A 13,970-nucleotide genomic window follows, 5' to 3' on the forward strand; every position below is an offset into this window, starting at 1 on the left:
AACAAAATTGATAAACCATTAGCCAGAGGCATCAAGAGAAAAAGGGAGAAGACTCAAATCAATAGAATTAGAAAAGAAAGAGAAGACGTAACAACGGACACTGCAGAAATACAAAAGATTATTGGAGATTACTACAAGCAACTGTATGCCAATAAAATGAACAACCTGGAAGAAATGGACAAATTCGTAGAAATGCACAACCTGCAGAGACTGAACCAGTAAGAAATAGAAAATATGAACAGAACAATTACAAGCACTGAAATTGGAACTGTGATTAAATGTCTTCAAACAAACAAAAGCCCAGGACCAGATGGCTTCACAGGCGAATTCTATCAAACATTTAGAGAAGAGCTAACACCTATCCTTCTCAAACTCTTCTGAAAGATAGCAGAGGGAGGAACACTCCCAAACTCATTCTATGAGGCCACCATCACCGTGACACCAAAACCAGACAAAGACGTCACAAAGAAAGAAAACTACAGGCCAATATCACTGATGAACATAGATGCAAAAATCCTCAATAAAATACTAGCGAACAGAATCCAACAGCACATTAAAATGATCATAAACCAGGATCAATTGGGGTTTAACCCAGGAATGCAAGGGTTCTTCAATATATCAATCAACATGATACACCATATCAACAAACTGAAGGAGAAAAACCATCGGATCATCTCAATAGATGCAGAAAAAGCTTCTGACAACATTCAACAACCATTTACAATAAAAACCCTGCAGAAAGTAGGCATAGAGGGAACTTTCCTCAACATAATGAAGGCCATATATGACAAACCCACAGCCAACATCATCCTCATGGTGAAAAACTAAATCCATTTCCACTAAGATCAGGAATAAGACAAGGTTGCCCACTCTCACCACTCTTATTCAACATAGTTTTGGTAGTTCTAGCCACAGCAATCAGAGAAGAAAAAGAAATAAAAGGAATCCAAATCAGAAAAGAATAAGTAAAGTTGTCACTGTTTGCAGATGACATGATACTATACATAGAGAATCCTAAGGATGCTACCAGAAAACTACTAGAGATAATCAATGCATTTGGTAAAGTAGCAGGATACAAAATTAATGCACAGAAATCTCTGGCATTCTTATACACTAATGATGAAAAATCTAAGAGTGAAATTAAGAAAACACTCCCATTTACCACTGCAACAAAAAGAATTAAATATCTAGGAATAAACCTACTTAAGGAGACAAAATACCTGTATGCAGAAAATTATAAGACACTGATGAAAGAAATTAAAGATGATACAAATAGATGGAGAAATATACCATGTTCTTGGATTGGAAGAATCAACATTGTGAAAATGACTATACTACCCAAAGCAATCTACAGATTCAATGCAATCCCTATCAAACTACCACTGGAAATTTTTACAGAGCTGGAACAAAAAATTTCACAATTTGTATGGAAACACAAAAGACCCCGAATAGCCAAAGCAATCTTGAGAAAGAAAAACGGAGCTGGAGGAATCAGGCTCCCTGACTTCAGACTATACTACAAAGCTCCAGTAATCAAGACAGTATGGTACTGGCTCAAAAGAGGAATATAGATCAATGGAACAGGATAGAAAGCCCAGAGATAAACCCACACACATGTGGTCAACTTATCTTTGATAAAGGAGGCAAGGATATACAGTGGAGAAAAGACAGCCTCTTCAATAAGTGGTGCTGGGAAAACTGGACAAGTACCTGTAAAATTATGAAATTAGAACACTCCCTAACACCATACACAAAAATAAACTCAGTATGTGTTAAAGACCTAGATGTAAGTCCAGAGACTATCAAACTCTTAGAGAAAAACATAGGCAGAACAGTGTATAACATAAATCACAGCAAGATCCTTTTTGGCCCACCTCCTAGAGAAATGGAAATTAAAACAAAAATAAACAAATGGGACCTAAGGAAACTTAAAAGCTTTTGCACAGCAAAGGAAACCATAAAGAAGACCAAAAGACAACCCTCAGAATGGGAGAAAATATTTGCAAATGAAGCAACTGAAAAAGGATCAATCTACAAAATTTATAAGCAACGCATGCAGCTCAATAACAAAAAAACAAACAACCCGATCCACAAATGGGCAGAAGAACTAAATAGATATTTCTCCAAAGAATATATACAGATTGTCAGCAAACACATGAAAGAATGCTCAATACCATTAATCATTAGAGAAATGCAAATCAAAACTACAATGAGGTATCATCTCACACCGGTCAGAACGGCCATCATCAAAAAATCTAGAAACAGTAAATGCTGGAGAGGGTGTGGAGAAAAGGGAACACTCTTGCACTGCTGGTGGGAATGTAAATTGATACAGTCATTATGGAGAACATTATGGAGGTTCCTTGAAAAACTACAAATATAACTACCATACGACCCTACAATCCCACTACTGGGCATATACCCTGAGAAAGCCATAATTCAAAAAAAGAGTCATGTGCCAAAATGTTCCTTGCAGCTCTATTTACAATAGACAGGACATGGAATCAACCTAAGTGTTCATCAACAGATGAATGTATAAAGAAGATGTGCCACATATATACAATGGAATATTACTCAGCCATATAAAGAAATTAAACTGAGTTATTTGTAATGAGATGTATAGACCTGGAGTCTGTCATACAGACTGAAGTAAGTTCAGAAGGAGAAAAACAAATACCATATGCTAACACATATATATGGAATCTAAGGGGGAAAAAATGTCATGAAGAGCCTAGGGGTAGGATGGGAATAAAACACAGACCTACTAGAGAATGGACTTGAGGATACGGGTAGGGGGAAGGGTAAGCTGTGACAAAGTGAGAGAGTGGCACGGACATATATACACAACCAAACGTAAAATATATAGCTAGTGGGAAGCAGCCGCATGGCACAGGGAGATCAGCTAGGTGGTTTGTGACCACCTAGAGGGGTGGGATAGGAAGGGTATGAGGGAGGGAGATGCAAGAGGGACAAGATATGGGAACATATGTATATGTATAACTGATTCACTTTGTTGTATAGCAGAAACTAGCACACCATTGTAAAACAGTTATACTCCAATAAAGAGGTTAAAAAAAAAACACAAAGAAAGTGAAGTGAACTCTTAAAGATTGAAAACGTCATCCTGCATACAGCTTCATCATGGACCTACATGGCACACAGATAAGAAGACATGTTTTCACAGTTCACTGGGTCCTTCTCATCAGAGTAAAACCATGGAGCTATGAAACAGCAAGCTAATTAAATTTTCAAGAAGCTTGAAATCATGGTATACCTAGCAACATTTCTAAGGGATCATGTTGATTACCTTCTGAGCAATGGTATGCATAGTTCTCAGAGAATGATTCTTATTGTGCCATCTGCATGGAGTCCCACAGTCACAGGAAAATTTCCACAAGATAATTCTTTGCCAAGAAAAGCTTGGTTGCTGCTTTACAACACACAGGATTGCCCACAGTATTAGGGAGTGAAAACAGCTTTGGTATGTTCCTTAAACTCTATGGGCCTTGTTGAGAAATACATGAGGAGGCATTACAGTTTAGGTTCACAGCACAGACTTTAGGGTCAGGGCTTAGGTTTAAGTTCTGGATCTGCAGCTTAATAGGTAAGTACCCTTGGGCAAGTATAGATATAATTATTGCATAAACAAAGTGCTGTCATGTGATCTGCGTCTGCAACAGCTATTTATAGCAGCTTTTATGTGTGCTCCTCTGTCTCTCTGACTTATTTCCAACACTTATGTGTCAAGTTGCTGCAGGCCAATTTGGCCTGTTGCTTCAGTTCTCCCCCAGTACACAACTCTCATTATGCTTCATGTTCTATTTCTGGGTGCACTGGAAATTTTCTTTGGCTTACTTGGCTCGTGTTCGACTCATTTTAGCTCATCATAGAGTAACTACTTTGTTATTCCAACGTTATTCACATTTCTTAATCAGAGGAGTTGACTTACAATGAGACTACTTTGGTAAAAATGCTTTGATTCCCGTCAAAGACCTCACAACTGTTGTTCCATGCCAAAAATGCCTGTAGGTGATTCAAATGAAACTTCTCAAAACTCCTCAGAAACCATCTGTAGGGTCAGATTTCAGAATTCTGAGAGCTTGCCTGATTTAAAATCTTATAATTCTATATGGCCAGTAGAGACTTTCAATTAAATCTTGTATTTGAGTGCGGGTAACATCTTTATTGTAAAGAATAGTGGAATAGCAGCCAGAATACCATGGCTCTAGTTCTAACTCTGTCACCACATGGCCCTGGTCTTCTTTATCTACTAGGAACAAGGAATACACCCAAAACGCTGTGATTAAGATCCAGCAAGATAATGTGTGTGAGTGTTTCCGAAAGTATAAAAATTTAAGATATTATTTTGTCGCATTATATCTGATAGTCTCTCACAAAATATATATTGTATAGTTTCCTACATTAAAAAAAAATTTTTTGTCTGCCCTGCGCAGCATTTGGGATCTTAATTACCCAACCAGGGATTGAACCCGTGCCCCCTGAAGTGGAAGCACGGAGCCCTAACCACTGGACTGCAGGGGAACTCCCAGGTTCCTACATTTAAAAAAAAATTAGAGAATTACTGGACAATACTTTACCTGAGTAGAAAGATTCAGTGGCAATACTCAGCCCTAATAGAAATCATTGGTAGAGTCTAGGGTTTCTCTAGTGTAAAGTGTTGATAACACAGAATAGATGCTGAGTAAATATTTACTGATGATTATATAGGTAGGCATTAATGAAAGAGGCCATTATTGATTTGTCAACTAGACAATAATAAGCCAGAAACATCCAATCAATCACTAAGTTCTGTCAATCCTATCTCCATAATATCTCTGGAATTGATCTATTGCCATTGCTACTGCCAGGTTCAGGCCTTTATTTTATGACCATGGCATTAAATTCATGACTCCAATCTGAACTCCCTCCAGTCCAACCTTACTACTTAAGCCAGAGTGGTTTAATGAACATACAGATCTGATCATGTTACTTTCCTGATTAAAACCATTCACTTGGTACAGAATCAAGCATTAACTTCTTAAAATGAAATACAAGCCCCTTCACCATCAGGCCTCTGCTCACCCAGGCTCATCTCTTCTCTGCCATACACTCCCTAGACTCCTGAACCTGGAAATGTTTTCTTTCGACTTCTTTCTGTTAAAAATGCCATTTCCTTCACATGGAATTCCCTTCAACTGGAAACTTTATTCTTCTGTAAATAATTCCTTTCAAGCATCCTCTTACCCTGGAAACCTGGGGTGTAATATGAATCCTGAAACAAAGTAAAGCTAACTGCATGGGCCATGCATATCCTTTGTTTTCATCAGACTTATCATTAGTCCATGGTGCCTCTACATAAGGAGTTAATAATTATTTGCCTGTCTTGTGTGAAAGTTTGAGAACGCAGCAATGAATACAAATTGCAAACGCATTACTGTCGCCAGGGCTTCAGGTTACATTTACACTTGGAAATGTAGTTTCCTAGATAACTGTAAACATATTTCAACATTATTTTGTTGGATGATAGTGGTAACAAAAGAATATAAACTTGTCTTTAAACATGGACTTCTCTGCATACATTTTCATTTTACCGTCCTTCAGCGAATCTAGCTGTTTTTCAATAATTAGATGCTGCAGAAACCAAAGGGAAGAGGTAGAGAGGCAAATTAGCAGAGTAAAGGGGTGTGTGTGTGTGTGTGTGTGTGTGTGTGTGTTTAAAACTCTTCCAAGAGCAAAAGACCAAAGGAAAACTGCTCCAAAGTTTGTGCGAAAAAGAACTATCAGCCAAATGAAAGCACTTACAACACAGCAAGTGACTCTCACAGGCAGTGAATCTCACAGATGAAGCTTCCTTCCCGGAGAAATCAATATCTGTAGTTTAATCTGCCCTAAGCGTTAGTACACAGGAGAGTGATAAGAATATTCACAGGGAAAATGGAGAGAGTGGATTTTGGCACTGAGTTGGAGGCGGCAGGAGAAGAGTGAAATGATTGACAAGATACAGTTGCCAGATTTAGCAAATGCAATATTTGGGACATAATTATACTAAGAAATGACACATTGTTTATCTGAAATTCAAATTTAACTGCGCATCCTGTGTTTTACCTGACAAATCTAAGAAAAGAGAGAAAGACAATGTTACTGCGTTATTCACTGCTGTGTAAAAAAAAAAACAAAGACTGGCCCTAGAAGAAAAAAGGCGGTTGCGCTAAAGCATCCGAATCTTCAGAGAGAAGCTGTTTCCGCTCTCCTCCAGGGAGGGCGGGGTGGTGAGGAGGATTAAGGTAGCGAGTTCGGACCGTCAGCGTCCCACAATCCTCTGCTCTCGGTTCCTCTTTCCTCGCTTAAGATGGCGCTGCTCGCGATACCTTCCTGGCGCTGGGCAGCTGCGGCGGCTGCTTTCGAAAAGCGTCTGCACGCCGTGATACCGATACGGCCCCTAGTCTCTGTCTGGGGCCCAGGTCCGCAATGGAGGTCACGTCAGCTCGGCGGCTCGGGAACTGCTAGAATCTCCCAGGTGAGATGCCGTTCACTGAGAAGTGTAGCGTGAAGGACAAGGGGACCTATAGGGAAAAGGTTGCCCTTGTGTCTTCAGGTCAGAGCCAGTACAAAGAAGAAAGGTTGTCAGGGCTAACCTGGAGCAGCAGTAAGTGAAGGGAGTTAGGGTTGGAAATTTGAGGAAGGGGTGAAGAAAATCTTTGGGGTACAGTAAATGGGAATGGGACGGAAGGTTCCGGGCAGAGGGCACCTGGAGCGCTGGTGACTCTCGCAGGATTTACAGTTTTTTCTCTTAGTTTAAGAGGCAGGGTAGACACCATTCCCATACCGCTTACTTTTCTAAATGCGAGGAGAACTGGGCTACTTTCCAAAGTTAGTAATGGAATTTGGGACCAGTTTGCCAATGGTTAAGATTTTACTCAGTCGGAAGTAGCAGTTTGGAGGGCGTTGGAAGATAACAAGCTGCCTGTTAACAAGCGGCAAATTGAGTTAGCACCAGTTAGCTTCCTTGCTGACAGGGCTGCTTGATAGGCCCAAACCGTAATTATCTATGTCTCCAAAACATAGACCGCCCTAAATTCATATGTAAACACGATTATCCTTTGATCTGAAAAATAGTGTTCTTTTGTGTACACAGGTCACTTTGGAAGCCATAAAGCTACTTATCTTTAATGAATGTAGCTATGGCTACAGTGCATCTTAATATTTGTGTTCATTATTATCTGTCACTTAAGAATAGTGTTTTATTGTTATTTGTATTCGTACTTCAGTATATCTTTTTACTGCCCATAATTGACAAAAAGCTTAATTGGCACCCCTTGTTCATCTGTATCGCTAAAGTGTTGTCAGCTTCATATGAGAAGCAACCTATCAAATTTTGATTCTTTGTCAACAAATGTTTAATATCTGCTGTGTACATAGTGCTATGCTAGGTAATGGAGTACCAAGGGAAACGCAGTAATATCTTCAAGCTGGACAATTTAGTTAATGAGATTGGATCTATGCATTACAAGAATAGCTAAAAAAACAACGTAGTAGATTAAATATCAAATGAATAGTATGAATAATAAGGGCTGTAGGCATCCAGAGGAAATAGTGATAATTAAGAACTAGATTATAGAGAGGAGCTCATGCTGGCAATAGAACTGGGGAGAATATTCCAAGCAGGGAGTATGACACTAGGCATGTGGAATGCTGAAGGAATTATATCCATATGTTCATTCAGTAATTATTGAACATCTTTACATTAGTGAACAGTACAAAATATACACCCTGTCCTTAAAGGGTTTAAAATCTAGTAGGGGAAATAGATAAGTAAACAGGCAATTAATACAGTAGTGCAATGATGGGGAAGGTACAAAGTACTGGAAGAATATACATGAGAGGCATCAAGATTTAATCTTGAGGTGGAGAAAATTGACTTGAGTAACTGATATCTAAACCAAGACCTGAAAAATTAGAAGTTAGCTAAAGAGGGAATAACATGTACAAAGGCCCACAGGTAAGAGAGAGCATGAAACTTTTGTAGGACTGCTTATAGTTTAGACTAGTGAGGATTTCATGATAGGAGATGGCAGATTAGGGTAGAGAAGCAAATCCAGATCCTTTTATTAAGGTTTTTTAAAAGCACTTTGTAGTTGAAATTTGTAACATGTGATCTTTTGGGAACCAGTCTTGTTCTCTAGTCCTCTAATAAGCCAGATGAAGTTAAAATAAAATTTGAAGGAAATCCAGAAAAGAGAGGATGTATGTATATGCATAGCTGATTCACTTTGCTGTACAGTAGAAACTAAAACAACATTGTAAAGCAACTGTACTCCAGTAAAAATTAATTTAAAAAAGATAAAATTTGTGGGACTTTCAGGCTAGAAAATGAGGGGGAAGGAGACGTCATTAGGAGATTCAGAGGAGGTGATGACAATAAAAAGTTAGCTTTCTCTCTTTACATGAACACTATCCCCACAATTTCCTTCACTCTCTCCTATATATCCTGCCATTTCTTTGGTTACCATTTCTGAAGTATGAAAAACAAGGAAAAGATGTTACCTTTGTCTTCTGCTTCTTAAAGACATGCAACTCTTGCCTCTTTTTAAAAAAGATTTAACAGGGAGATGAAGGAATGATTATAAGGCTTTTAAAGTAGAACCTGGTACAACCTGAGGCAAATTTTCAGATTAATTAGTTACTTGTGGTTAAGATTACAAAATAAATATTGAATGCATACTTTTAGGACAATCATTAGTATTTATAGCATATTTTAGAGCTGAAAGGAACCTTAGTGCAGTGTTATGAAATCACGTTAGTGGGTTGGATCAGCACTTTGTTTTAGATGAAATTTAGTAGAATAGGAAAGAAAATATCGATGCTTTATATCTATTAAGGGAAGTATTGTTTTACAAATACATATATATACATTACCATGTGTATGTGGTTACTGGAATGCATTGTGAAATGTGTTTTTCACACAGGATTTTGCTCTAGAGCTATGCTGTGCAATGTGGTAGTCACTAGCTTCCTGTGACTGTTTAAATTTACATTAAAGTAAAAATTTAATTCCTCAGTTGCATTACTCACATTTTAAGGGCTGAATAGCCATATAGATGTGGAACATTTCCATCATTGCAGAAATTTCTATTGAACACTACTACTTTAGAAAAGATCAGGGACTTCCCTGGTGGCACAGTGGTTAAGAATCCACCTCCCAATGCTGGGGGGGCATTGGATTCTATCCCTGGTCTGGGAAGACCCCACGTGCCACGGAGCAACTGAGCCTATGCGCCACAACTACTGAGCCTGCACTCTAGAGCCTGCGAGCCACAACTACTGAAGCCTGCCCGCCTAGAGCCCATGCTCTGCAAGAGAAGCCACCGCAGTGAGAAACTTGCACACTGCAATGAAGAGTAGGCCCTGCTCGCCACAACTAGAGAAAGCCCACACGCAGCAACAAAGACCCAAAGCAGCCAAAAATAAAAATAAAAATAAATTTTAAAAAAATAAAGTACTCCACAAAGTATTCTTTTTTAAAAAGAAAAGATCATATCCAGCCCTTCTAATTTTGCAGATGAGGAGACTAAGTTCTAGTATAGATAAATGACAGCCATTAAGGCTATTCATTTGTTTATTGCCTTCTGTGTGTTAGATATTTATGTAAGGGTAATTAAGACTGTGACAGATCCTAATCACACAGTGAATGTTTGTTGAGTTCTAAAGATACTTATCTAATAATTACTAAACCACTATTCATAGAGGAAAACACTTAGAACAGTTTTTTCTTAAAATGGGAAGATTTCATATGATAAGACAAGTTGTAATATTATTATATAGTTGCCTCTCTACTACACTAATTAATATTGAAAGGACTTATGAATTTTGAATGATAGAATTTTGGATTTATTTCATTAATATTGATATGGTAGAAACTGAGGCATCATATACTTAATCCATAGTGCCATTTTTATCTATGCTTAACAAGTCCTTGACTCTTGATCCTGACACTGATCACATATTTTCTTCATTTTTTAAAATTAATTTTTATTGGAGTATAATTGATTTACAATGTTGTGTTAGTTTCTGCTGTACAGCGAAGTGAGTCAGTTATACATATACATATATCCACTCTTTTTTAGATTCTATTCCCATATAGGTCATTACAGAGTATTAAGTAGAGTTCCCTGTGCTATACAGTAGGTTCTTATTAGTTATCTATTTTATATATAGTAGTGTGTATTGTTAATCCCAACCTCCTAATTGATCCCTTCCTCCCCTTTGGTAACCATGAGTTTGTTTTCTATGTCTGTGAGTCTATTTCTGTTTTGTAAATAGGTTCATTTGTATCATTTTTTAAGATTCCACATACAAGCAATATCATGATATTTGTCTTTCAATGTCTGACTTACTTCACTCAGTATGACAATCTCTAGGTCCATCCATGTTGCTGCAAATGGCATTATTTTGTTCTTTTCTTTGGCTGAGTAATATTCCATTGTATATATGTACCACATCCTCTTTATCCATTCCTCCATTGATGGACAGTTAGGTTGCTTCCATGTCCTGGCTACTGTAAATAGTTCCACAATGAACATTGGGATGCATGTATCCTTTCAAATTATGGTTTTCTCTGGATATATTCCCAGGAGTGGGATTGCTGGATCATATGGTAATTCTATTTTTAGTTTTTTAAGGAATCTCCATACTGTTCTCCATAGTGGCTATACCAATTTACATTCCCACCAACAGTGTAGGAGGGTTTCTAGTTCTCTACACCCTCTCCAGCATTTATTGTTTGCAGATTTTTTGATGATGGCCATTCTGACTGGTGTGAGGTGATGCTGTGTAGTTTTGATTTGCATTTCTCTAATAATTAGTGATGTTGAGCATCTTTTCATGTGCCTCTTGGCCATCTGTATGTCTTCTTTGGAGAAATGTCTATTTAGATGTTCTGCTCATTTTTTGATTGGATTGTTAGGTTTTTTGATATTGAGCTGTATGAGCTGTTTGTATATTTTAGAGATTAATCCCTTGTCGTTCACAGTGTTGGCAAATATTTTCTCCCATTTTCTGGGCTGTCTTTTCGTCTTGTTTATGGTTTCCTTTGCTGTGCAAAAGCTTTTGTGTTTAATTAGGTCCCATTTGTTTTTGTTTTTATTTTCATTACTCGGAGGTGTATCACAAAAGATCTTGCTGCGATTTATGTCAGAAAGTGTTCTGCCTATGTTTTCCTCTAAGAGTTTTATAGTATCTGGTCTTACATTTAGGTCTTTAATCCATTTTGAGTTTATTATTATTAATTTGTGTTTATTAAGAAAAATATTTTCTCCTTAAAATGGGAGGATTTCTTATGATAAGACCTAAATTGTAATGATTATTATACAATTGCCTCTCTACTACACTAATTAATATTAAAAGGACTTAATGAATATTGAATGATAGAATTTTGGATTTATTTCATCAATATTTATATGGTAGAAACTGAGGCATCATATACTTGTTCCATAGTGCCTTTTTATCTATGTTTAACGAGTCCTCGACTCTTGATTGTGACACTGATCATATACTTTTTTCATTTGGTTTTTTGTTTCAAACATCTTTATTGAGATTAATTCACATATCATACAGTCACCCACTTAAAGTGTGGATTTAGTATATTCAATGGATTTTAGTATATTCAGTGTTATATACCACCATCACCATAGTCAATTTTACATTTTCATTACCTCAAAAAGAAACCTGCTACCCTTTTGGCTATCACCCTCCTTCCCCCTCCCGCACCAGGCCTATGCAACCACTAATCTGTGTTCAGTCTCTATAGATTTGTCCATTCTGGACATTTCACATAAATTGAATCATATAATATTTGGTCTTGAGACTGGTTTCTTTCACTTAGCATTATGTTTTCAAGGTTCATGCATATTATGGCATGCATTTAATACCTCATTCCTTTTTATGGCTGAATAATATTTGATGATATGGATGTAAAAGATTACCTTTATGTGTTCATCAGTTGATAGACATTCAGGTTTTTTCCATCTTTTGGCTATTGTGAATAATGCTGCTATAAACATTCATGTACAAGTTTTATATGGACAAAAGTTTTCATTTCTCTTGGGTGTATACCTAAGAGTAGAATTGTTGTCATATGGTAATTCTGTTTAGTTCTTTAAGGAACTGCCAGACTGGTTTTCAAGGTGACTACAACATTTTACATTAGTATTAGACATGTACAGGGTTTCAGTTTCTCCATATCCTAGCTAATTGTTGTTATCTGACTTTTTTTAGTCTAGCCATCTTGGTGGGTGTGAAGTCATGTATCCTTGTGGTTTTGATTTGTATTTCCTTGATGACTGAAGATTTTGAGCATCTATCCATGTGCTTATTGCCCATTTGTATATATTCTTTGGAGAAATGTCAGTTCAGGTCCTTTGCCCAATTTTTAATTGGGTTATTGGTCTTTTTATTATTGAGATATGAGTCTTTATTCTAGATTCAAGTCCCTTATCAGATATGTGATTTGCAAATATTTTCTCCCATTCTGTGGGTTGTCTTTTTCTTTCTTGATAGTGTCCTTTGAAGCACAAAAATTTTTCATTTTGTTGAAGTCAAATTTATTTATTTTTTTTCTTTTGTTGCTCATACTTTTGGTGTTATAGCTAAAAATCCATTGCCGTATCTGAGGTCATGAAGATTTACCTTTATGTTTTTTTCTAAGAACTTTATAACTTAATTCTAGTGAGATATAGAAACATTACTTTTGCATAGTTCTAGTTCCTTACCCTGCTTTGTTGTTTTACTTTTATACATATTACATCTATAAATGTTAAAATCCTAACAATACATTGTCATAATTATGGCTATATAATTTTATGACTTTCAAAGAAGCTGAGAGAGGAAAGGAGGGTAAGTAAGTATTTATGGCTTTTTTATATTAACCTTCATATTTATCGTTTCTGGTTCTCTTCATTTGTGCTCTTGTGTTTGAGTTACCATCTGGAGTCATTACCTTATCCCAGTATAGCTGTGCTCCCACCCATCTCCTTTGTGCTGTTATTGGCAAGTATACTGCATCTCTATATTTTATAGGCTTAATCATACATTATATAAATATTATTTTATACAATTGCTTTTGAAAATGGTACAAAGAAGAAAGTAGAAAAGTATGCATTTATACAGTCTTATAATAACACAATTACCTTTTCTTGTGCTCTTGTTTTTTTGCAGTGTGGATTTGAATTACAGTCTGAGGTCACTTGCTTTCAGGCTAAAGAACTTACATTAGTATTTCTTGTAAGGTACTTTGGCTAGTAACAGATTCTCTCAATTTTTGTTTGTCTGGGAATGTCTTTATTTTGCCTTTATCTTTGAACTACAGCTTTCCTGGATATAAGACTCTTCCTTGGCAGTTTTTTCTTTGAGCCCTTTGAATATGGTATCCTACTGCCTTACAGCCTATACTTGTTTCTGCTAAGGAATTAGCTGTTAGTTTTATTGGGGTTCTCTTATTACTGAGGAGTCTTTTCTCTTGTTACTTTCAAGATTTTCCCCTTGTTTTTGGCTTTCAGTATTTTTACTATAATGTGTCTGTGGATCTCTTTGTATGTTTCCTATTTGGAATTTGTTGAGCTTCCTGGATGTGTAAATTTTTGTTCTTTTTAATAAGCTTTGGAGGCTTTCAGCCATTATTTCATTGAGTAGTTTTCTTCCCTTTTATCTCTCTCCTTTCTTTCTGGTACAGTCATTATACATATATTGGTGCACTTAATAATGTCCTACATTTCTCTGAGAATCTGTTTATTTTTTTCACTCTTTTAAAATCTCCGTTCTTCATATTGTATGATTTCTATTACTCATCTTTGAGTTCATTACTTCTTTGTTCTGTCAGTTCACATCTACTGTTGAGCACCTCTACTTAATTTTTCACTTCAGTTATTGTAATTTTCAACTCTAGGATTTCCATTTGGTTCTTTTTTTATAATTCC

The 13,970-nt window shown here is 36.7% G+C and overlaps 1 protein-coding gene across 4 annotated transcripts in view; it reads left to right on the plus strand.

Moving 5' to 3' along the window:
• The first annotated feature begins 6,301 nt into the window (after window positions 1–6,301).
• Window positions 6,302–13,970, plus strand: part of ABCB7 (ATP binding cassette subfamily B member 7) — a 173,167-nt gene continuing 165,498 nt past the window's right edge. Inside the window, exon 1 of one of the 4 annotated variants that reach the window (XM_067024259.1) lies at window positions 6,302–6,517. In XM_067024259.1, coding sequence (XP_066880360.1) covers window positions 6,350–6,517 — 168 coding nt within the window. In that variant the 5' untranslated portion in view covers window positions 6,302–6,349. The remainder of the gene's footprint in view (window positions 6,518–13,970) is intronic. The other 3 variants (XM_067024258.1, XM_067024257.1, XM_059050390.2) reach the window with 3 other exon arrangements.

Source organism: Kogia breviceps, chromosome X (assembly GCF_026419965.1).
Source record: "Kogia breviceps isolate mKogBre1 chromosome X, mKogBre1 haplotype 1, whole genome shotgun sequence".
NCBI lineage: Eukaryota > Metazoa > Chordata > Mammalia > Artiodactyla > Physeteridae > Kogia > Kogia breviceps.